The following is a 26,746-nucleotide window of genomic DNA, read 5'->3' on the forward strand; positions in this document are numbered from 1 at the left end:
TTTGTCTAGGCCAGTTTCATTAGTTTGTTTTTTTAAATGATTCTGCTGAACCATAATTCAAAAACAATATCTGATTTTCATTAGTTAATTTTCAGTGAATTTTTATTTATTATTACTTTTGTCAGTTTCAAGTTATTTCAGTGACCATTGTGGGTTTTTCTCTCTTTAACAGAACGTTACCAACAACTTTGCCTACGTCTGTATATGTTCTGAAAAAAATAAAGATACAATGTTTATTTTTTTTAATTATTATTATCATCACAATTTAAGACTACACAACATAACAAAAAAAATAAAAATAATATGCAGTGCAGGAAGAGGCAAAAAAACCCTACAGGGCTTATCAGAAGCCTCCATCTGGAGACAAGATTAATATAACGAAATAATATGACTACATAATAGTGATAACAAACAATTAGAACAAGATATATATAATAACAACAATAACAATAAATATGTGTGTGTGCATGCGTGGAAGTGTATGGATAGTGTTTGTGAGGGGGATATTGGTTTAAATATCTACAACGCCTTCTGGGAAATCGTAACCAAACATAACACTGGGAGTGGAAATAAAATAAATAAAAATAAAAATAAAAAAGATAAAAACAGATACATGGACAACATGGGGAATTTTTTTTACAAAACAACAATTAAATTACCCTTTAAGCAACTTCTGAAACATTTAATAGATGAACAGTTTACTCATAAATGAAGCTACTCCATAATTTGGTTCCTCTAAATTTTATCAAAAAGTGACCTCTATTAGTGAGGTATTTAGAGATTGACGGGTTGAGTAAGAATGGATCTGAGAATTTGTTTTATATAAATAAGTAAATAAAATTAAATACATTTTATAAATAAAAACACATATTTGAGAAATATTGATATCATAAATAGTAAGAAAAGAGGACTATGGATGTGGTCTATAATTTGAAAAATATATCTAATGTTATAGCCTACAGTATATCTTTAAACGAAGGTTCAGTACATAGAAAATAAAAGCAATGTGAGCTGCTCTTCATCTCTTCTCTCACCCTCCTCTTCTCTCGCTGTATACGGCCAAAGGGGGAGGGGGGAGGCACACACACACACACACACTGCTGATGTCAGACTCCAGTCATGTCGACCCTCCTCAGCACCATCAGCACCATCATCTTCGTGGCTTTTCTACAGAGACGTAAGTAAACCGGTTCTATGTGTCATTTTCCCAACTTCCCGTTGTGTTGTGTGTGCGCCCATTATCTACGGTTCTCTCTGCTCTAAACGTCGGTTACCGGTAAAAAAAAAATAAAAATAAAATAAAAACAGGTTTCGGTGTTTGGGAGCGGGTCAGGCTGGATGTTTTGGTCGCGCTGCGGTGGATGTGGATGCTGTCGGGGGTAAAAAGGCTCATCAGTGACGCTGATGGATGATAGAAGGATACTAGACAGAGAATCACAGGTCTACATGAACATCCCAGAGAGGATGTGACTGAGGGAAACATAACATGTCACCATGAGCTCCATAAAGGTTGATGGAAACTCTGCTCGGTCCCGTACTGGAGGAGGATTAGAAGGTACAGTGTGTACCAGTGTGTGCTTCAGGCTCTTCTGACTATAACATACAGACGGGGACATTTAGTATTCAGCAGCGAGGATTTAACACAAAGCTATTATATATAGAGAGAGTGTGGACGCACGTGTTGCGTTCAGGTGTTGTCGGTTTTTCTGGAACACATCTATACGCACTGTGGAAATGGTGGGATTTTTTTTTTAGGTCATGTAATTTGGAATGAGAGAAAATTGGCAGCTCAAATGTAACCACTCCTCTACATGCTATAGCATTAGAGTTAGCATGCATTTGTTTCTCTCATGATGGCTATTCTCTAAAAGATAATTAACCTGAGAACCGGAGAAAAAAAAACCCAAATAGGGTATTGTTTAACAACCTGATATTATTTCAAGAATTCCCAAATCTCATCTAACCATCTGGATGACAAAATGTTCAGCCAAGCTGAATGATAAAAAAAAAGTTTCCCAAGTTGTTGTGATCGACTCTGTTTCCAGGTCGCCTAGCTGGCGGCTGCTATGGAAAGAGGAGCGACTTGGGAAATGGGTTGAAAAAAAACCCCATCATTCAGCAGACAAAATATTTTGCCATCCGTATGGTTATAGAAGAGAGTTTGTATTCTGTAAAAGCAGGCTAAGAACAGCAGTAAGTGTTTTTGTAAATTACATTCTGGGTTTTTCAAACATTGTCGGTCATTAAAGGTGCTCAATATACCCGACATCAGACCGGCATTATGTCACCCAGAGTAGGCTCTCGTGACCACGCCCCCTTTTGGGGGAAACCAAAAGGGGGCGTGGTTAACATAGTAAACGAAGAAGAAGTTGAAACATGTATCCAAACTTCTACTTTAAACAAACCGTTAATAGTAATAACGCTATGCTGAAGAGTTGCTGTGTAGTTGGTTGCACCAACAATAAATCCAAAAACACTGATCTCTGATTTGTTCCCCTGCCATGTCCTAAAAAATATCAAACATAGGGGCTTTAGGCTCCAAGCTATACACCAGACCAGCATGGCGTCATCTCCGAGGCTGTGCTCCCTTTTGGTGGAAAGAAACTCGCTGTTGTGTAGCGGGTTAACCGAGGCTTTCACACTGACATTTGAGACTCATACGATACGTAAATATTCACTGTCAGTGTGCTAAATGGCTAAATGGTGCTGGTGATAGTGACTAGCGTGGCTAGCTAACGTTAGCTTGAGTGGGAGGCTGCTGCGGTAAAACAGTCATACATTAACGTTATAGCAGCGTCAGACTGTCGACTCCAACTAAATCTCAGCCTATAGATCAAACAGTTGGTTATTAACACGTTGGTTATTTACAGACAACACTTAGCCTAATGTGATTCAATCAAATATATAGAGATATCTGGATAAGCAATATCCAGCAACTGTGTTGGCCTTAATTTATTAAGGTAGATCGCGGACGCTGCAGGTTCAGGCAATGTCGCAAAATAATGATCAGACGTGTATAAAACAAACATTTAAATAACAACAGATGAATGCATAAGAACTTGTCAAAATTACAATCAAAACATACGTCAGATTGCATTGAGGTCTATGAGATTTTCGGTTTTCTTTCCCCCAAAAGGGCCTTTTTGCAAAGTACCTGTATGTGCCGGTCTGATGTACATGGATTTCATAGCATATCTATTGCCTCCACACGGCTCTCAACATGGCAACAGCAGAGCCGGTGGCTATATCAGCTAAACAGTGCTAACAACACGAACAGTATATCTTTACTTTGCAAATAGATCTGTTTGCGGCTATATTAATTTTCTGAATCCTGTATATTTGGAACCTTTAATCTTTTAGAGAAACCAATGGTCACCTCTGTGATCTGGATATATGCTAATACAAGAGAGGCACAAACTGGGGATAGCATTTAAGGATGAGGATCTCATTTTATGAAAATGAAATACACGGTTATGTTAGAAAAATCCAGCAGGTCTTACACAACACTTATCACTGCTCTGAGGTTATCCAGAATCCTTAAAGACTTTTCTTACCATCTGGATGAAAAAATATTCCATCTGTGACACAATAGAAAATATTTCTTACTCAATTTGTACAACATGAACCAAGATTTAAAAAAAATAAATGATTATCATGTAAATTGATATATGTTGATGATTCTTTTCCAATATTTTAGAATTTCATACAAAACAAAGTGTTAATATTTAGTTTGTGTTTTATAAAACGAACAAGGACATGTATTGTGCAGCAGACGGGAATACTGTTTCATCCAGATGGTTAGAGGAGTCTTTTAGGATTCTGCAAATACCTTCAGAACAGTAATACTGTAGGCGTTGTTAAACCAAATTCTGGGTTTTCAAGTATGTCAGGTATTTATTTAAAAAAAAAAAGCACTTGAACTTAAATGATAAGAGCTTTATAAAGTGATGATTGCTAGCTAACCCTGTGGCCCTGTCTTGTAGAGGAGTCCTGTGTCAAAATATTAAATGACATGTCCCCCCCTAACTTTTCAAAATCTTGTTTTTGTCCCCATCACTTATTGTTGAGGTGGATTTTGTTACTAAAATCTCTCTGATTCTCTCTGCATACGGTTCTCTCACTGTCCAGCCAGCATACTCCAGATGAGAGAGGAGAAGAGCTGAGAGAAATGTTGATACGTTCATACACATCCACTCAGAGCACAGCAGATTTTCATAGTCAACCGTGGAATTACAACCTCTGAGTCACGTGATGCCATTGGGCCCAAAAATACTTTTCCCGTAGACTCACATTGGGAAAGAGACGTCTGTAGCTCAGCAGATAATTTGAGGTGAATCAAGTTCCCAGTACAAAAACTCTAATAGCCTTTATTTAAATCATTAGGCCCTAAAAGTTATAAAATGCACTAATAGCTGAATCCAGAGTTATTTCCCTTCCTCCGTTCATGTGGATGAGACCCAGACCGAGGCTGGAGCGAGGGCTGGGAGGCAGAGTTAAAGGAAACGCTGCTGCGCCTGCTCTATGGGCCCAATGGATGAGGAAGATCGCCGGATGATCCGGGTACTTTTGCACTCGGCAGTTGAGCCATTTTGGCTTCATGTGCCACTGAGCAACTTTATTAGGAATGAACGGGAGCCTCCAACGCTGTATCCAGTTCTCTTTATGCATCCATGTTGTTGGGGCCTTATGGACACTGAAGGGAAGACCTGCAGACACCACTCTGAGCCGAGAAAACTACCTCTCCACATCTGCATGTTTTTCAGGTCAAAAACCATACATTAATCTGTATTATAATTTTTAGTTATAGTTAATATTCTCCTAAAAATATGCTAGAATTGAACAGCCTAGATTTCAAGTTTAACATTGATATAAATGCAATTTTAACTATATTTTAGTGGCATACATATATATTTTTATCAATTAAAGTATTTAATGGCGATTTATCGCACATTTTTTATCTGTATCCCTAAAAGGGAGATTTTTTAAGTATTAATACTTATCAACATGGGAGTGGGCAAATATAATTTCTTTTTGCAAATGTATGTAGGAATTTATTATTGGAAAACAATTAACAACAGAAATTAATTACAAATATTGTCCAGAAACCCTCACAGGTACTGCATTTAGCATAAAACGATATGCTCAAATCATAACATGGCAAACTGCAGCCCAACAGGCAACAACAGCTGTCAGTGTGTCAGTGTGCTGACTTGACTATGACTTGCCCCAAACTGCATGTGATTATCATAAAGTGGGCATGTCTGTAAAAGGGAGGCTTGTGGGTACCCATAGAACCCAAATTTCATTCACTTATGTGGAGGTCAGAGGTCAGGGGACATCTTTGAAAACGTCCGTGCCATCTTTATGATAAGCTAGTATGACATGGTTGGTACCGATTCTTTAGGTTTTCTAGTTTCATATGATGCGTTAAAACTGAGCCTGCTACAAAAATCACAAGTTAATACGTTAAAGAAATTAGTGGCATTAAAACGAATGCCCTATAAGGAAGGAAACTATAGAAAGTTAGAATTAAGCTGCTGAGCTGAAATATTTTGTATGATTTCATGATTTTAAACTTGTAAATAATCCTCTGTTTTAAACACTATAGGATCTGTTATGTTACACTTCAGGGCAATGACAGACTACCAGTTTAGTATTTATAAAGTAAATATGCAATGAAACAACTCACACAATATCAGACTGAATCAGATATGATTTTAATTAAACAGAGCAGCAGGACACACTGGACAACAGACCTCAGATACACTCTCTCTTTATCCCCTTCTGCTGTCGCTGACCTGGTCTGCCTCCTCTCTGTCCTCATCAGTGTTTAGTGGGATTAGTTGGGAGTGAGACAGATGACTTTGTGCAGTGACCTCCTAACCATACTGCTACCTTTGTGAACAGGACGCATCAGCACACACACACACACACACACACACACACACACACACACACACACACACACACACACACAGATCGATTAATGGGCTGTCTGTTAGTCACTGGCTTTCCAGACATTCTCTAACAGCTGCGAAAGATGTGATCAATTCAGCTGACCAAGCCAGTTCTCAATCTGTGTGTCTGTGTGTACGCTGTGTGTTGGATGAGGTCAGACTGTTTTTTATTTCAAAAAAACATTTTGAAACATTCCACAATTCAGACACCGTGTCCCCAATGGCAGCCATGTCGGAGATCCATAGCTCATTAAACAGCTCTTTTTTTTTGGCAGAACTGAGAACTGTTTCTAACTCAGTCTGCAACTGACCATTTCATCCCTGATCCATCTGACTGATGACTGACTTTGTGTTTCATGTTGTTATCTAGCTATCTGTAGCTTTTGCTAATTCAAAAGCCTTTACAGGGTGGAGGTATAAAGAGAACTGGATACAGTGTTGGAGGTGGGGCCCCGTTCATTCCTATGAAAGCTGCTTAGTAGTGCATGAAGCCTAAGTGGCTCGACTTCCGCCTGGAAAAGTACCCGGATCTTGGGCACATGGATCATGCGCAGTAGCGTCCGCTCGGTCACATGACTCGGTCACGGGGTCCCAACGTCACGCCGTCGTCACGGCTTGGGCTCCAGCCTCGGTCTGGGTCTCAGTCACATGAACGGAGGAAGGGAAATAACTCTGGATTCGGCTATTAGTGCATTATACAACTTTAAAACCTAATGATTTAAATAAGGGTTATTAGAGTGTTCGTACTGGGGAGTTGATTCACCTAAAAAAAAAATTATCCGCTGAGTTACAGACGTCTCTTTCCCAATGTAAGTCTATGGGGAAAAGTCTTTTTGGGCCTAATGGCATCATGTGACGGACAGGGAAGTTGCAGTACCGCCGTTTGGCCACTATGAAAGTGGCCTGACCCACCTCTCGACCTGGGTCGCAAAGGCGAGTTGATCGACGCGGGTTAACCTTTTCATACACACAACCAACCCTGGTTCAACCCTGGTTTAGTCCTCGGTGTGAAAGGGGTGTACTCTATGTCAATCGTAAATTGCATTAAAATTTTGCAAAACATATACAGTAGCTTTGAGTTTTGGGTTTCTAATTTAACAGCACCCGTCAGGTTTAGTCAGGTTGAGTTTGGGTCTTCGTTTTAGGCCCTTGTAGAACTCTAGCAGCTAGTAGAATAGTTAACAATGACTATAGTCACGTGTTACATAACATTAGTTGATTTGATTAATTTACCTGAATTAGCCGACGACAGCAGTTGGTTGATGATATAATGTCCCAGTTGACTGGACCTCAATTCAAGGGACCTTCATGTGCACAAGATGTTTAAATTAATGTTAATAAAGCTTAGATGCATAAATATTCCATTTAAAAAAAAAAAAAAACATGTTTTAACCAGCTGAAATAATCATAATAGCACAACTGATCTGAAGACTCTCTCTTATCCCCCAAATCCATCTGCAGTCCTCTTAGTTTTAAAGAGGCTGACTGAAACTCGTTTTTTTCCTTACCTGTCATTGCTCCTCACTACTCTTTCCTCTCCTTCTGAAAAGCTAAAACTAGCTGGAGGTGGGTGGTCTGCTCAATCATTCTCCGGTACAGCAGCTGGATAAAGTCCAAAGGGGCCAAGAGTAGCAGAGAGCTTTGCTTTACATGTGGTTGTTCTGTAACAGCAGAGCTGTTAGTTGAAGAAGGTAGAGTAGAGGGAGATGAAGGGGGCTGGAGAGCATGTTTTAAATTGGTATGTGTGTGTACACGTGTGTGGGGGGGGAGAAGGCACAGGATCACCTACTGTACAGTACAACACTACAACGTAGTACATAAAGTAAAGTAAAATAAGAAAAGAAAATCGGTGTCAATTGGCCTAAAATTCTCAGAGTGATGTAGTTGCTACCTATTTTGGGAAGGAGTGAAAGCATTTAAAGGTTGGGTTGGTTATGCTGAGAAACTAGCAAGAGAACAATATATTTTAAAAATGATCCAACCTATAAACTCAGCCCAGTGCTGTCAACTCTGTTCCAATGAAAGTAGCTAGTAGCACCAGCTCCAAAAGTCCCTAAATCTAGAGAGAAAGTCGCCAAGTCAGCAACACTGACAGCCCGTCCCTTCAGGCCTGCCTCCAAAGACACTCCCCAAAAATGATCATTATGAATGTAACATAACATAATGAATGAACACTACGAATATGATACCAGATATTTATTTTTTTATTTTTTTGACAGAGCATTTGATTTATTGATTAGCGAGAAGAGAATTTCAACAAATATAACAAAACTGTATTTGAACAGCACTACCAACCCTTCCTTTAATCAAGTTTCTTAAACTTCAGAAATTATTCGTATTCTTTAAGTATTTAGGAGAGTTCCAGAGGTGTCCCGACTAGAGCTGAACCCATAGATATTTATGTACGTAGATGCCACATTGACCTTTGGATCATAGGTCAATGTCGTCATCATAGTGGGGGGGTCAGGACTGGCCTGTAAACACATACAAGTGAACGGGGGAGCTGCCGTTTTTCTGGATAAAAAGCACCATAACGTTTACATTTCTCAACCGATTTCAATGAGTCGTTTTATATTCAAGGATTTATCTACGTGGAGAACTGTAGGTTAGAATCCCCCCACAAAAGAAACTTTTGGTGAAAAGGTTCATGGATCACTGGCCGGTCTGTCTGTTGATACGGTATTAAAAAGTCGTACTCTCATAACACATCTTTAAACCCCCACAACAACGTAGTCGGTATATAGCGCTCCGCGCGTCCGTCCTTCCGTCCGTCCGTCCATCCGTCCGTTAGCGTGTCACACTTTCACAATTCAGAAACTATTTAACTTAGGAACTTCAAATTTGGTATGATGGTTGACAGTGCGGTCTAGTTGTGCCTTTTGGGGGTTAGAAGTCCAAAATGTTTGACATTTTTGCCCAAAACTGTGATTTTTTTCGACTTCAATTTCGTTTCTGGAGCAGAACTCAGAAACTATTTCACTTTGAATATTCAAATTTGGTTTTGTGGTTGACTGTGTGGTCGAGTTGTGCCTTTTGGGGGTTACAAGTCCAGGGTGCCCAAAATTTTAAACATTTTGGCCAAAATATGGGATTTTTAATGTATGCTTGAGGTCATTATGTTACCTGCTTGCTAGCTTGGTAAATCGTTAGCCTCTGTGGCTTCTAGACGCCGACCGTAACGTTAATATTGCCATTGCTTAGCAGAGGTGTTCTCACGACTTAACCACTTGAACGCCAAGCATATCGTGTACACGACTTCCCATGTTGTAAACACAAGCTCACAAGTTTCATTTGAAGGCACCAACTACATATATATATATGTATATATGTATATGTATATATATATACATATACATATATAACAAATACAGTAAGTGAAAGCTATGTGGTCAAGATGATGATGAGGCAGTCCACTGGGTTTTGTGTTTGACTGCAGGGGGTTGTGGGTAAAGCGGACCGTTAGTCCATTAATAAATGAAACAGCCATGTGATGAAGACATATGGCCCTGCTCTGATCTGCCCTTGGCTGGCACTGTGTGTATGTGTGTGTGTGTGTGTGTGTGTGTGTGTGTGTGTGTGTATGTGTGCTCCTGCAATAAAAAGTCAATAGAAGTGAGAGGGAGATAGGCTATAGAGGAAGAGGTGGATAAATAGACGATAGACACAAGCAGTGTGTGGGCTGAATGTGTGTGTGTGTGTGTGTGTGTGTGTGTGTGTGAGAGAGGCTGAGTCTGTGGGCTGTAAGTGTGGGAGTTATCTACAGAGAGATGCTTTGACCTCTCCCTCTCTGTTCCTGCAGCTGCCTTTAGGCCTTCACACACAGAACATGGGAGTAATAGTGTATTAGTGAAGGAGAGAGAGAGAGAGTTAGAGAGTTAGATTTGTGTGTTGCTTCTGTTAAAATGATAGTGTCAATTGTATTATTCTAATCTACTGTACTATGCTCTTCCCTTAACCAAGTCACTGGCCTCAGAACTGGAGGTGCCTTCGTGTACTGCACTGTGGCAGCTGCTTAAGAGGTTTTGTGGTGCACAACAACGTCACACAACGCTCTCATCATTCTGCTGAAGATGGTCGCCACTTAAGTTATTCTGTTATATGAAAAAAATGTGGTTAATTACGTGATTATTAAACACTGTATACTGTTGTAGGGAAGATGTATATGGCCTGTTTTGAACCCATGCTCATGTATGAAATATTAATGTACTGCAGAGCTGCACGTTCCATCCTGCTCAGATCTCCTCCGGCTCAGCATCTGAAGACTATCTACAGTACATGAGGTCTTGCAGATAGGCCAGATGCAGTTTTAATCTTACATATGTTTACATGCACGCTAATGTTCCACTATTATTACAAATATGACAATATTCCAAATTTGATAATGTTCATGTAAACATATACATATTCCGAATTAGGCCTTAGTCCGAATGGGGCATGTGGGATATGCCGTTATTATTTGGGTTTTAGGAGCATTCTTTGTGCATTTGGAATATGTGTGTCTCAGTTGGGGTTTTTAAGGCAGTTTACGACAGGCGGCCTCACAGCCTTTTGCCTGTTTACGGCCAGCTCTGTGCATTGTGGTTGTGTCTAGAAGGTAACCGCAAAATTGTGAAAACTTGCAAAAAGCTCTTGCGAGACTCACAACGACCCATCCTAACCTTAACCATTCAAGATCAATGCCTAACCTTAACTATTTGAGATCAATGCCTAGCCTTAACTATTTGAGGTCAATGCCTAACCTTAACCATATCGTGAGAGTTTCACAATTTGCATGTTACCTTCAAGCCACGACCGTGCGTTGTACACTGGTTGAACACAAACCAACTAGCCGACAGTTTGCAGCATGTGCAAAAGAAAAGCCCACATTTCTGGTCAGATTGAGAAACACACCTACCTTTTTAAACATTATGAAAGACTTGGATATCAACAGGTTTTTGGATATGCGCAAATATCGCAACGCTGAAATTTTCAAGAAGTTGGTTGAAGGAATGAAAAAGGGAAGCTGTGTTTGCACGGTCGAAAAAGTCCGTAGCCGGTTACGTTAATCAGAGTATGCACGACTGCATGTAAATGGGAATATTAGTGGAATATTAATTTTCATTACATAGAGATGAAATGTAATCACAGTCCACTGTGTTGTCAACAGAATGCTCAACCTCATTATGATAAAAAAGAAAAATGTATCTATAGGAAAACATTTAATAGGATGCCTGACTGGGCCAATTTAAATTACGAAATTAAAAAGTAGTATGACAAAAATTATTGTTAATTTTATTATTCTGAATGCACTTTGCCTATATGTAATAATATTCACTTGCTACTCGATAATATGACACATTGTCAACAAAATAAAAACTGAAATAAAACCAGCTGCTATGAATGACACATACACACACACACACACACACACGCACACACACACACACACACACACACATCCCTCTGTGTATGATGTGTGGATCTCACTCTCTGGTTGACCTGCTGTGGCTCTGTCTAATGGGCTGCAGGTGAGACGCTCTGATTGGCTGGCTGTGTGACTGATTGTGTGAATGGGTTGTTCCAGGCTAGCAGCTTCATTAAGCTGCAGTCAGACCACGTGGTGTGGCCAAAAGCAAGAGAGGACAGAAAATAGCGTGGGAAGGTTGTAAACAAACTCTGGGAGCTGGCACAGCTAACAGCCGTCCACAAAGTAGTAGATTACACAGCCTTTAACACTGTGTTTTCATTAACCTCTGTCATTGCCCTTACTCACTGCAGCCAGGCAGAATCCCTCCTTCTCTGCTGCTTGTATTATTCTTATTTCCTGCTACACCAAGGTCACCCTATAGTCCGGAGTGTAACACCCACACACCAGGGATTGCAGTGTTGTAGTTACTGTGGCAGCCAAATTTGTGTTTTTAGGAGTTAAAGGCCCACTCGACTCAAAAATGTGTTCTGCTTTTTTTTACACTATTTTTGATTGATTGCATTATTGATTAATATTGATTTAAACTATCGTTCTCAGTGTTGATTTTATTTTATTTATTTTATTACATTCAGTAGTCCAAAAAAATTAAATAATATCAACAATATTATTCTTAGTGTTGATATTATTTTATTTTTTTACACTCAATAGTCCAAATAAAATAAAATAAAATAATATCAACACTATTATTCTCAGTATTGATATTATTTTATTTTATTACACTCAATAGTCCAAAAAAATTAAATAATATCAAAATTATTATTCTCAGTGTTGATATTATTTTATTTTATTTTATAACACTCAGTAGTCCAAAAAAATAAGATTATATCAACACTATTATTCTCAGTGTTGATTTTATTTTAATTCATTTTATTTTATTTTATTTGATTACACTCAGTTGTCTAAAAAAATAAAATAATATCAACACTATTATTCTCAGTGTTGAGAATAAACACTGAGAATAAGTGTTTATTTTCGTTTTGTGCATTTCGCGTGTTTATTATTTGAGTGCCTGAAATTGGACAATGTTTTCCCGACAGTTAAACATGTCACTATTTGTATATAATACAAACAAAGATGAAAAATCTATCTTTGTTTTTCAAAGTTCATGAGGCTGAAATGTTGCTGCATAACCGGAATGACCCAGAACCATTAATCCTTATTGATCCCATCTTTTACAGGTGTAGCTTTGAAATGAAATTCTTCCTTTTTTTTGTGGGGGATCAGTTTTCCACCGTAACCATGGAAACCGCCAGTGAGAGACAGGGCAGGGAAAAGTGGATGTACTTTTAGGCAGCAGATGGGAAACAGCAAACCTTTGGCTTGCAGGCTCAGTCGGCCCCTGGCTGCAGTTTGAAAACACACACATACACACTGCGACTCTCACCTCCATGCCAGGACATGGGGCTTGACAGATTGATTGCCATTAGGGCCCCCGCTGTGTGAGGTGGAGAGTGCAAAGCGACTTACTGAGCTGATATGGCTACTAGCCTCTCTGTCTGTCTGCCCAAAGTGTTTGTTTTCTGCATTACATTTCCCAGAAATCAACTTGCACTCTTTCTTTCCCTTCTCCTACAGCTAACTGATGATGGATCTATTCCGCAGAGGAGAGCTGGGGCTGCTGGGAGGAGGAGAGGGGCTGAGAGACGATGTGGGCATTCCTGGGATCAGCTGGTCGGCTAGTCGGCTGCCGGAGGACATGTACCCGGCGTCGGGATTGGCCCTGGCCGCCGCCTATCATGACATCAAGACCCGGCTGGCGAGTCTGGAGAGGGAGAACAGCAGCATCAAGAGGAAGCTCAAACACTACGAGGTCAAGGTGGAGAGCAGCATCCACACAGTACGCGCACAAAATAAAACATGATTAGATAGAATAGGACTTTTTATAATGCGTGAATGCATTCTTTTCTGTAAAGTCAATGTCCTCTCCTCTCCTCTCCTCTCCTCTAGTTTCCTATGAGCAGTGACTTTGGAGGGGAGAGGATACTGTGCTGTTCCTGTGAGCCTATCATCAAGGATACCAGTGTAATCCAATCAGAGACCACCAACCTCCAACAGAGGATCAACTCTCTCACTCAGGAGGTACTCTGTAACTGCAGAAAGCTGGGAACACGGGAGTTACAGTACTGCTGAGTGTATGAAAGCAGTCAGACAATCAGACACCGAGCTGACAGTTTAGCTTTTTATTATTATCATTGAAAGGAAGGAAGGAGTGGTGATTTCAACACATACGATCGTACAGAACTGAGCTGTTAGTGATAGATAAAGTAGTGATTAGGACTGTCAATCGATTCAAATATTTAATTGCAATTAATTGCAAATTAATCATACATTTTTTATCTGTTCAAAATGTATCTTAAAGGGAGATTTGTCAAGTATTTAATACTCTTATCAACATGGGAGTGGACAAATATGCTGCTTTATGCAAATGTATGTATATATTTATTACTGGAAATCAATTAACAAAACAAAACAATGACAGATATTGTCCAGAAACCCTCACAGGTACTGCATTTAGCATAAAAAATATGCTCAAATCATAACATGGCAAACTGCAGCCCAACAGGCAACAACAGCTGTCAGAGTGTCAGTGTGCTGACTTGACTTTGTCTTGCCCCAAAACTGGATGTGATTATCAGAAAGTGGGCATGTCTTTAAAGGGGAGACGCGAAGGTACCCATAGAACCCATCTTCATTCACATATCTGGAGGTCAGAGGTCAAAGGACCCCTTTTGAAAATGGCAAATGGAGAGTTTTTTCTCACCAAAATTTAGCGTAAGATTGGAGCGTTATTTAGCCTCATTTGCAACAAGCTAGTATGACATGGTTGGGGCAAAAATCTGGCAATACGATACATATCATGATACAGGGTTACGGTTCAATATATTGAAAGCATATTGTAAGCAAGGCGATCGCGATACTCGAAGTGTATCGATATTTTCTCACACCCTTACTATATAAACTACAGATCCTGTTACACATGCCCGAGAAACGCAAGACGGATTGCAATCAGATTTGTGATCTGGCCGAGAATTTTGAGCTAGAAATCACAAGTCACTTTGATGATTCGATTCACTTTGTTCAGTTCCGAGATCCGTAGTCACTGACTAGTGAACGCAATTGAACGCATCACCATTTAAAGTCACTTCGGTATGTAAACACATCACCACTCATACAGCCACGACATACAACACTAATTCTGACTGTCCAGCAGTAGATTCAGTCCAACCCGTTCTCACTCCAAACTCGTCAAATACCGCCGTCTGGTAAGTTCCCCCCGGCAACGGAAACCGATGCACGGAGGCACCCTTTAGTGACAGTATGTGACGAACCGGGCTTTCAACTACCTCCAATGTAAACCCACCCAGGTTCTGGCGGATGGGTCAAACAAACACAAGACTTTCAACCAGGAGTCCGTTGTTCGTGTCACGTGTGAAGGTGATTTCTTTTTTCATGTCAGGCATTTGTCACATGACTCGTCGGTATTGTCAGTCATGTGAGTCGCTAGTCAGTCAAGTTAACGTCAACCACGGCCGTTTCCTAACCATAACTAAGTGGTTGTGTTGCCTAAACCTAACTTCCTGTGGAAGTTTATTTTTGAAAGGACACTATGCATGTAACGAGCGAATATTGACACGCCGTCCCCGGTCCATCCAAAAGTAACACAAGAGGGGGTACCCCGTGCGTCGGTCTCCGATGCCGAGGGGCGCTGACCAAGCGGCTGTATTTGATGACTTGGGAGTGAGAATGTGTTGTTATTTACAGCTGGTTGAGAATGTGATTGTTTCTGTGGCTTTCGGAGTCTTTTAATATACTTTTAACATTCTGTGACTCACAGATAAACTGAGAGCGGTTCGTACATGTACTGAAGGAGATATATGTGGTAAATGAAAGTGTCTTGAATCTCATCTGGATTTTAGTCGGTCAGTGTAAACGGGGCCTGCAGCCATGTCGCTAATTTAGCAGATTTCAGCAATTACCGTAGCGAGGACTGTTGTTCAGCAATAGGAATGAAGGACAGAACAAAAGAAATATAAGAACCAGTTTTGTAGTAAATCAGAATGATCTGTTAAAGCAAGGTCTGAGAGGTTTCTCCTCCCTCGCTCTGTCTCAGCTCCAGAAGAGTAAGGAAAGAGAGGAGAGGCTGGAGGAAGTCATCCAGGCTTATGAGAAGATTCACTTGGAGAAAAGCAACGTCCAGAGAGACCTAGACAAGATGGTAAACATGCGCACACACACACACACTGTTTCATTGTAATAATAATCTATCTAGAATTGTTAAGCAGCAATTAAGATTTCAGTATTCACACACGTGTGTTTGTGTCAGACGACTCTAGCGGAGCAGCACGTGGAGCAGATCTGCAGTCTGGAGTCGGCTCTCAGACAGAGAGAAACTTCCCTTCAGAAACTCAGCGTTCAACTCCGCAGCAAAGACGCACTTCGGTCTCAGCTCCACGCCAGCCTGGACGTACCCAGAGGTGGGTTCAGCAAGTAGACGCTGTTAAAACATGGTGGTATTAGCAGCAGTAATAACAATAAAAGTAGTAGTAGCAGAAAGCAGTACCACCAACTCAACATGACTGCAATAATACTAATGATTTAGGAAATTCCTCCATAGAGATCATTGCAGAGCAGTGACTTGTAACCAGGGAGAAAAGATGAAACAGACTGAAGCTGCTGTGTGTCTCATTTTCCCAGAGGGCCGCGGGCCAACGCTGCAGAGCTCCCGCAGTCTGGACGCCCTGTCCGACCTGAAGCTGCAGCGGCTGGAGGCCGAGCTGGAGGGGGCACGGCACCAGGCCGAGGTAGCCTGTCAGAGGGAGAAGGAGCTGAGGGCCGAGTTTCAGAGGCTGCAACAGGAGGTAGCCCAGCTACAGGAAGCACAGAGACGGGTAGGCCTAAAGCTGAAGAGGCTGGATGTTTATACCTGTTGATACTTTCAGAACCATTATCTCTACAGCAGCTTCCAGACTGAGACCATTTAGTCACATTTGATAGCCATTTTTAGAGACGATGGGACTTAAATTCATAACTAAGTGAACCAGGGCTATTTGCAAATGTATTATTTATTTATTATTCAGGCTGTCAATCGATTAAAATATTTAATTGCGATTAATCGCAAATTAATCACACTTTTTTTATCTGTTCAAAATGTACCTTTAAGGGAGATTTGTCAAGTATTTAATACTCTCATCAACATGGGAGTGGACAAATATGCTGCTTTATGCAAATGCATGTATATAATTATTATTGGAAATCAATTAACAACACAAAACAATGACAAATATTGTCCAGAATCCCTCACAGGTACTGCATTTAGCATAAAAAAATATACTCAAATCATAACATGGTAAACTGCAGCCCAACAGGCAACAACAGCTGTCAGTGTGTCAGTGTGCTGACTTGACTGACTTGCCCCAAACTGCATGTGATTATCATAAAGTGGGCATGTCTGTAAAGGGGAGACTCGTGGGTACCCATAAAACCCATTTTCATTCATATATCTGGAGGTCAGATGCGACAAGCTAGTATGACATGGTTGGTACCGATGGATTCATTAGGTTTTTCTAGTTTCATATGATGACAGTATCTTCCCTCTAGCTTTAAAACTGAGCCCGCTACAACCCGAAAATCGCAAGATGCATTAATGCGTTGAAGAAATTTGTGGCGTTAAAACAAATTTGCGTTAACGCGTTATCACGTTAACTTTGACAGCCCTAGTTTGTTATATGAGGTAATTCATGTAGTGGTAGGCATGAAATGACAAAACAAAATGCAATGTAAATGAAATACATAGATTTTTTTAATTCATGAATTGGTTAGAAATTTGTCAACAAATATAGAATTTAGAAAATGCCAGAAAATAAAATGAACCACACCGACCTATCCGTTAATGACACATGATGTCTCTCACAGATTTTGTTGTGTTTGTGACATAATATTCCAAATTTGGCCTTTCATTTCTATGCTGACGACATCGTCATTTGCGCCCACTCCTGCCCTGACACACCAAGATATGATGGTATCTACTTTTAACCGTTGGTTTTCAATTCAACCACTTGTCCTTTAAGGTGCATACTGTTTCCGGTATATTGCAAAAGAGCTGAAGCTTTTACTTTAGAAACGAGCTTTGTTTTTCTCTTGATGTGAAACAGAAATTATAGACTACCTTTTTACCTGTTATTGATTAAGGTGATGGGTTGTACATGAATACCTCTGCTCACTGCCTTCACATGCTAGATCATGAGGCTCTGAGATTCATTAAAAGCTGTGGATCAGTTACCATTGTGTTTTATACTCAAAGGTGAATTGGCCTGCTTTATGTATATGCTGCCTCAGTCACTGGTATGTTTTTATTTACAAACCTATTCTTGGCAAAATTCCTACCTAAAATCTTCTCTTTTAAATTTGAATTTTGGAAATTACAATCTGCTATCGCAGGACTTTTTGCATTTTGTTGTTCCCAAAGTCAGAACCAAAATGGGGAAAGAAAGCCTTTAGATTTTCTGCACCTACTGCACGGAACAATCTTCAGACTGATCTAGAGCTTCAAAACATAATAACCCTGTTTAAAACTATGATGAAAACCAGGATGTCTATGTGCAAATGTTTTATGTGATCACTTTAATGTTACACTGGATCTGTTGCTTGATGGGCTAAAACTTGCTAAATGTCCAGTTTTTTGTCCAGACTTTCCTCTGTAGCTCCAACATCCAACTTAAACATGAGCAGAGGTTGAAGGATAGTTAAGTGCTATACATAGATCAAATCAATAAATAAAAATAGTTGTAGTGCCAGAGTATATAGACAAAGCTGGAGAAACAAATCAATAAAAATGTCTTAGACAAGTGCTACTGTACAACCCTAACCACAGCTCTGTGTCTCCTTCAGTCACGGGAGCTGTCCGCACACTGCGAGCACTGTGACGTAGAGTGGATAAAGAAAGCCGGGGACGAACAGTGAGTCTTTTTCTGAAACCAGTCCATTGTATTTGTCAGTTTGTCATTTATGTGTAATTATTTATTCAGTCCCTCTCTTTGTCTGACAGAGTGAACCTGGCATTAGCCTACACTGAGCTAACGGAGGAGCTGGGTCGTGTTCGCCGTCTGGCGGTGAAACAGAGTGACCTTCTACGACATGTCTCCCAGGAGCCTGGTAGGACTTTGTGCTATCATTAGATGTTTTAAAGCAGAGGCTGGACTAACGGTCTGGACACACTGGACGTGTGCACAGCACATGAGCAGCGTGTGACGGCTGAAGTGCTGCGTAATTCACGCGTTGGTTGTTCACACCAGCTGCGTTTCTTCTGCTGCCAGCCCTTTCTTTCTACATAGAATTTGCCTCATAATGGCCATTTCATTTCATTATAAAATGTCATTTAATTTATTTTAGACAGAAAAGGTTAAGAACTGTGTGGTAATTTATAAATAATAGTAATAATCCACAATTAAAAACCCATACTATATTCATTCATGGTGCACTGCAAGTCACTGCATGTTCTACAACACTGTCCTGCAAATATTTCAGTGTAAAAGCCCTGTGTTAACAAATGAAGGAATTCTGTCCACAGAAAAAAACAAAACGCTTGAGGGCTTTTATTTTGAAATGAAAGCAGGAAGTATTGATTTGAAAATAAATCTTCACATTTTTTCATGTCCCTGACTTTCTTGTCCGTGATTTTATCAATATTACTACTCATATCGATCAGCTCAATTCTTTATTGACACTCTTATTGGTTTTCATAACTAAATAATTGCTTTTTAATATATTATTAAAAAACAGAACATATTCAGAACAGGACTAGAATTTATTTATATTTTAAATATAACTAAATATTGTTTTAGAACAGCAACAGTAATGTTTACAAAAGCAAAGTCACTATACAAACTCAATAATCTCACTGTAAACAATAAACAATAAAATAAATAATATTCCTGAGAGCAGCTAAGAAATAATGAAGAACGCAGACATCAGTCAGGGCTTGAGGCCCTTCTGTGTGGAGTTTGCATGTTCTCCCCGTGTTAGCGTGGGTTTTCTCCGGATACTCCGACTTCCTCCCACAGTCCAAAGACATGCAGGTTCATTGACTCTAAATGTGCCGTAGGTGTGAATGTGAGCGTGAATGGTTGTCTATCTCTGTGCCCCCCATTTCAATTCTTGGCTCATGGCTTATTGGCATGGAAAACATACGTTTACATTGCCAAAGCAAGTGTGAAATAAAAACAAAAAATGTACGTAGAATAAGTAAAGATCTACTAGAGTTAATAAATGTGTAAACGATTCCCTGTCTTTCTCCCTTCTTCCTCCAGCCCCTCGTCCTACCCCTACTCCTCAGCATCTTTCCCCCACCTCCCCCCAGCGCCCCTCTCTCTCCCCTGACAGGCTCCTCCCCACCCCTTCTCCTCCTCTCTCCACAAGCGACGGCCCCGCCTCCTACTCCCATCAGCCATCCTGCAGCCGTCTACGAGCCAAGTTCCAGGGTCGTCGTAGTTACTCGGAGGTGAGCCTGGGAAGTAACTTAGTGGGAAAATTAGACGTGTTACTGTTAACATAATTAACATTTTTTGTGTCTTTTTGCAGTGAGACTACAGATTTACTGTTCCTTTGACCTTTTGACCCCTTTTTCCCAGGTATCTGACCCGTCAGGCATTCACAGGCATCCAGCTCGGCTGATGAGAGATCCAGTATCCACCCTCCCCAAGCCCAGGCCCCTCCTGGGGGAGAAGCATGGTTACGGCCTAACCAAACCTCAGCTCCGGGCCTCCTTGGTGGGCCTGGTCAGACCGGCCTCGGCTCACGGAGCTGGAGGGGAGAGAGGAGGAGGAGGTGGGGGAGGAGAGAGAGAGAGAGGCGGGGGGAGCAGTCTGAGCAGCAGTCCACATCACTGTGCTCTGGAGCGGGGCTTCCCTCTGGCTTCTGAGGTGAGACTGAGAGCTTTCGGTTACTTTTATTACAGCAGTAACCTTTAGGGCTGTTATCAACCAAAGAACATCCACTGAAACTCAACCTACTCTTCAACCAAGAGAAAAAAGATCTGCACGTTCTAAATCATCTCTTCATCTCCAAATCGGTCACAGTGCACTCTAACTGGTAGCCTAAATCAATTATGAATAAACATAAAAAGCTATTTGCAGCATGTTAAATTATTTTAACCTAGGCTAATTATTTTATACATGATAGCAACAGACTCAAAGCCAACCAGCGAAAATAGAGCTGTCAAAGCTGTCACAAGAGGAGGCCTGCAGTTATATTATAAACAAAATGATTAGGCTATTTATTAGACCAAACATATTAAAATATACCAATTCTGATATGCTCAATGGCGCAATCACTTTCTGCTGCCTCAAGATAACAATGTGCCAACAAACCACCTGACACACACCTCATTTTAAGACCAACAAGCCCATGAGCGCACAGATGGGCGCAAGTACATTTTCTACTTACACAACGTGGGCGCTTGGTGTGAAAATGACAACCATGTTGGTCTGAAACCAGCGATAATAGTTGCGCTACGCTGTGCACCGGGTGTAAGACAGGGCCCAAAGATTACCAAGTAATGGTGCACAAGTCTGACTTTTTTAATACCCGACCCGCAAACCGCCAACTTTATGCATTATAGTAGCACGCTTGTCCGGACTGAGGACTGAGACAAGGACAGATACTGAGGTTCTCCTCGGAGCTCCTCCTGCATGCTGGGAACAGCTACAGCTGTCCAGAGTGCTATCTTCCTCCCCCCCCCTGTCCACAGTAGTGGGAAGATCTCTGCTAAATAAACACATGAATCGTTCCAAGCGGTTTTCTGTACTGTTCAACAACAGCAAAACAAGTAACCCTTCATTAAAAACATGAACTCTCTTTCTCTCACGTCCCTCCCACCCCCAGAATATAACAGTATGCAATAACAAACATACTGGATCAAGCAGAAGGTAAAGGAAAAGGTTTTATTTCTCTGTAGGGTCCTTTCCATAATTTTGTCAGACACTTATAATAACAATCTAAGCCTGTCAGTGGCAAAAACAAGCACTGTTAGTGGACGGACATTGACGGTGAGGAGTTGCCCAATATGGTTACATTGCAGTCCGTTTCAGCGCTCTCCCTCAGTACTGGACCAGATTCAAAATTATTGTCCCCATTAGTCACTTAGACACAAAAACATGAGGAAATAGGGTCCAGGTTGAAAAATACCTAAGTTACCCTTTAAGTATTTTTCTGGGATGAAGTTACACGATTGGTCGGCCGAGCGTTGGAGTTCCCTCATTGGCTTTTTTTCAAAATGAAAAGGCGGAACAGTTCTTTGTTTACGTTTTCAGGAGGGGGGCGTGTCAACGATTCCACTCACCTGTGCGAGTGATCGCCTCACTTCCCAGCATTGCACGCTTGATGGGCTGCCACTAGACACAAGGCACCTGATTGGACGAACGCTTTCCCTCGTGGGCTGCTGCTCCCGGCTTTCAAACCGGAACCAACATGGCGGCTCGTTTGGAAACTTTCTTCTCTTATAATCACCGAAATGTGTTTCTGAAAACATGTTATGCCAGAAATAAGCCATGCAGTTCCTAAATCTGTCTTTACTTTGGATCGACAACGCTTAGTTTAAAAGTTTTTAGGGAGTTTCCAGAGGCGGCGAGTCATGACGAACGCCCTTGATTTGCATAAAGTATCCTAGACCTCAACTTTAGGCAAATGAAGAGCGGCCAAGCTACCAGAATGCATTGCATTACCAACCAAATTGTGATACAGTTTCTGCAACTGATGCATAAAACTGGACCATAGCATTCTTGAAACTTTATGAGCTTCCTCAAAAAAATGTGTGCACCTTAGCAATGGGTGTGGCTGACACAGCTGAGTGTGCAGAAACACACCATGTCATACAGTACATATACAGTACTAAACACTATAGTAATCCTCATGCTCTCCTCTGCCCCTCCTCTCATTCAGGTCCACCACTTCTGTCGCCGTGATAACCCTCCTGAGCCCACCCCACTGGTGACACCACCACAGTCCTCTGACGACGAAGAGGTGATGACGATGAGAACGATGTGTGTGTGGCTCTTATCGTGGCTTTTGAAGCCGGGTTATTCATTTGGAAGATGTGTGTGTGTGTTGTGTAAATTTACAGGACGTATGTACATATCTATCGCCGGCCACCAGCCCGCCTCGGACGCTCGGCGCAATCGGGATTGGCTCATTGTCGCCTAGGGAACAGCCCCTACACCCCTCGTTCTCGTCTCCTAGGAAACAGCCCCACCATCCCTCCTTCTCGTCCCCCGAGGGCCCTGCCACACTCTCCTGCCATCTGCCTCCCTACATGAACACTGAGCATGCTCAGTCATGGCCCTCCATTAACGTGAGTAGGAGACAATGATGAGAACTACATAGAGCAAATACTAGATTCCCTGCAGTCCTTGCGGGGAAACTAACTCATTGTAGCAAAATAAAAAGAAATGCGGTGTAGAACACAAAAGACACAACCAGAGGACCAAACACCACTGCACTGTAAGTAGAAATGTATAAATCAACTAGAGGATGAAGAGGGTGTATAGCATGCTACCATTCAAACTTTGTGAGGCAGAGAAAAACTCATTTTGTGTGAATAAAAATGAAAAATAAATACGTAAAATATGACAGTCCATGTTGAAATATATATACAGGAGGATATATATAGTTCATGAGCCAGGGGGTTAGTCGTGCCACTTTGGAGGGACCATGTCTCATAGTGATTTTTTTAAAGGTCTATGTCCCTAGTATTGGAAAATGCATGATAGCATTGCAGCCATGGTGGCTTTTATGTGCTATCACTCCTTTTTTCATCCCTCCATCATTCAAATATTTCCATATTTTTTTGCCATTTTAAACACAGATCCAGTATAAAAGAGGGTAACCAACACAGAATATCATGAAGTCATATATCGTTGTAAAGCTTAGACTATAATCTATCCATCGGTCACATTGTCATGACACTGAGGTCAAGAGAATTTGACCTTTGCCCTCTAATGTTGGAAACGGGCAAATTCTGAATGCCACTGCAAATGCCCTTATAATTAACTTCATATTGATCCATTGCAAAGTTCTGAACATTCTATCAGATACAAACTGCACAAAGGTACGTTTATTCTGATAAGAAATGTTGTTATTCATGTAATATATAATTTTAAAAGCTCTTTTTGTGCTCTTTATGCTGGAACTATCCATGTGCACATCAGACGGCACCACACAATTCTAGTGGGGCATAAATGATGACTGAGAGGGATCATTTTTTGTATTAGTCTATACATTGTCTTTTAGGAAATTGTTGCATATGATGAAAAAAAAATCAGTTTGTGTAAATTTAGGTAAAAACTCAAATTACATTCTGTGATTTTTGACATAATTTGAGGCTCAGTCATTTGACAGCTGTGTCTTCCTCTGTCGCTAGCTATGGATGGAGTCGGAAGAGAGTGCCGTTCGGAGCTGCCCTCTGTGTCAGCTGACCTTCCCAACTGGTTACCCTGACGACGCCCTCATCAAACACATCGACTCCCACTTGGAGAACAGCAAGATCTGACTTTTTTTTAAATCAAGCATTTTACATCCATCGTCACCTGAGATGGACACCAGGCCCGTCTTGATTGTTTTCTATTTAGGTTTTATCCAGGAAAGGTTTGATGAGCCTGCATGCTTCTTTCTATGGAACTCTATGGCCCAGTATAGCCGCAGTCTTCTGGTATACAGGGAGGTTACAGGCCTCGCTCAAGACGAGCACTTCCTTCCATCCAGATTGTGGAATCTAACCAGCAACCTTCCAGTTACAGAACACGTCTGTTATTCTATAGCCTCCAGGCTCAAGCGTTCATCATTTTATTTCCAGGTTGTAAATCTCTTCATTTTGTGTTCACCGTGGACGTACCGTACATACATCGCCTAACATCTCTCACAAAGCTCCATATCAACAATTCTGTATCAATTGGTGTTTTTTTTCTTTCACAACCAAACTCACCATTTGTACATAGACCGGAGTGCTAAAGAAATAACAGATGTAGAAAAAGAGACAGGAGCTGCTGACCCTCCATTGTTAATGTATAAGACGTCCTGGAAACATCTGACACATGTGATGTCAGAAGCACCTGTTGTTTTCATGTCCCAACATGCATCAGACCACCTGCATGTCACTGCTCTCATGTCATGTGCAATAAACTATTGTGAGGTAAAGTTATTCAGAGGTTAAAAAAGAAGTAATTGTTTGGATGTGATAGCAAAATGAACACTATAATATAGTCTACAAGTCTAATAGCCAAATACAGTATATGACACTAGGCTGGTTAAAGGATAGTTTAAAGGATACAGCAAAAAAAAGTCATGACAATGATCAGAGCTAGTGGAGTTCAGAAACAAACTACATGTAAACTTGAGAGTGTGAAACGCTCCAACTGTAAAAAGTAATTTAAAGTTACTGTGAGGAACTTTGAACTGGTTATGAAACAGTCTCTGAGTAATACCGATGCCTCTATCTGACCTACATAAATAAACCAGACCATCAGCAAGGAGATTGGCTCTTTCGCCTCGCTGGGAGCCAACACTGACACCACGCTGCTGGAGGCCCAGACTGTCAGACCCTGCTGCAGTAAGATGAGAGGTTTCCTAAAGGGACTCTGGTTCTTGGAAACACTACCGCTTTTGTCCACAGGGACCGCCAAAATCAACTCAAAATTAAAGTTCATCGTAGAAGCTTTGATGAAAAAATGAAAACTATACAGCAAAAAAGCACCTACTGCCGTTTCTTGGTGTGGTAATGAAAGTGCCTTGGTTAAACCACAACCTTCATTTTGAAAAAGCAGAGATCTATGGAAACCATTTCCGCGTCTTGAAAATAACAATATACCACATACGTTTTTTTTTTTTTTCATTTTGAAATGTTTTTTTCTCATAATTGTTACTTATTTTATGATTATAACTATTGTATTGAATGATTATGGGAATATTTGTAAAATGAGATTTATCATAATCATTTATTGTTAAGATTTTTGTCATTTTCATTTTTCATTGTTTTTTCCCCTGTCAATATTATGAGAAATGATCTCATAATCATGAGGATTATGATTACTAATTGTGAGAAAAGTTAAGACTTATACTATCGTATGATTATGAAAAACTTATGAGGTAGTAGCTTTAGTTATAAGAAAAGTAGACTTATAATTTATGACATATCTCATAATTATGGGAAGGTTTCTTATAATTATACAAATTTTGAAATTCATAATCATGAGATAGTATCTCATAATTATGGGAAACTATTATTAAATATTAATGATGACTTAACTTGTGATTTATGACCTATCCAGTAATTATGACTTAGTATCGATAATTATGTGATAATATCTGATAATTATGATGTAGCATCTTATCACTTAGTGTCTCATAATTATGGGGAAAATTATGACCTGCGAGGAAAGAAAATTCATAAGAATATATAAGAGTATTTGATCACATAATTAGAGAACTCTGACTTATATTTAATGTTTCTTATAATTCTGACTTAAGAACTCATAATTAGGACTTAATATTATGGGAACGTGTATCATAATTATCGAGTCCCATTTTCAAATAAATATTTGAGGTAGAAACCTTACAGCTTAATTCTAATAATATATGGCATACCTCAAAATGATGACTTAGCATCTCATAATTGTAAGCTACTAATAGATACTAAGACATAATTATGACCTATTATCACATAATTAGAGATAGGAAGTCATATTTATTAGTTTTTCATATTTATGAGAAATGGTGTACGACTTAGTCCAGAATTTGAAAAAGGCATAACATAACATAAGGCATAACATAACATAAAGCATAACATGTTTTACAATCCAGTTTGACATTACATTTTACACCTGAAATATCACGCTTTGTCATCACTTATCACATCTGGGCTACTACACTGAAAACACCTGGACTCATCTTGAGAAATTATGGGCAGATATTTAACTGACTGATTTTCTGACTCTTAGCTGTTATTGTTTCTAGGATGAAAGCCAAACTTATTAAGCAAAAAAAAAAAAAAGAGAGAATCTAATATGAATCAAGCAAAAATAATCTTCATTATAACGACACAGTGAGTCGTTCCTTTGGACAGAAGGGATTTTATACGTTTGACTCTTGTTCAGATGGATTTATAGTATGATGATGAGCAGCAGGTCAGGGGCTCACTGCCTTGCTCAAGGACACGTCACCAGAACACTTTGCTGTGGTTGGACACACACTGGTTGTTGGAAAATCAAACCAGAGGCGCTTCTTCCATTACGCCAATACAGAGCTGTGGAAGAGCAGTGTTGACTCCAGAAAAAAA

General features: G+C 40.3%; 1 protein-coding gene across 3 annotated transcripts; it reads left to right on the top strand.

Annotated features, from left to right (window-relative positions):
• Nucleotides 1–913: 913 nt before the first annotated feature.
• LOC119502011 (TANK-binding kinase 1-binding protein 1-like) lies at nt 914–26,506 on the top strand. Of its 3 annotated transcripts, none has more exons than XM_037792830.1 (13): nt 914–1,177; nt 13,000–13,261; nt 13,372–13,503; nt 15,536–15,640; nt 15,749–15,899; nt 16,120–16,313; nt 18,313–18,380; nt 18,470–18,576; nt 19,731–19,921; nt 20,052–20,342; nt 22,360–22,440; nt 22,541–22,768; nt 23,837–26,506. In XM_037792830.1, the coding sequence occupies exons 2-13, from the start codon at nt 13,007–13,009 to the stop codon at nt 23,963–23,965; spliced, it is 1,932 nt and encodes a 643-aa protein (XP_037648758.1). In that variant the 5' UTR covers nt 914–1,177; nt 13,000–13,006; the 3' UTR covers nt 23,966–26,506. The 3 variants fall into 3 exon arrangements, with proteins under 3 accessions (XP_037648758.1, XP_037648759.1, XP_037648760.1); XM_037792831.1 differs by having other exon boundaries at nt 13,000–13,240; XM_037792832.1 differs by having other exon boundaries at nt 13,000–13,234.
• The last annotated feature ends 240 nt before the right edge of the window (nt 26,507–26,746 follow it).

Source organism: Sebastes umbrosus, chromosome 14 (genome assembly GCF_015220745.1).
Source record: "Sebastes umbrosus isolate fSebUmb1 chromosome 14, fSebUmb1.pri, whole genome shotgun sequence".
NCBI classification, from domain to species: domain Eukaryota; kingdom Metazoa; phylum Chordata; class Actinopteri; order Perciformes; family Sebastidae; genus Sebastes; species Sebastes umbrosus.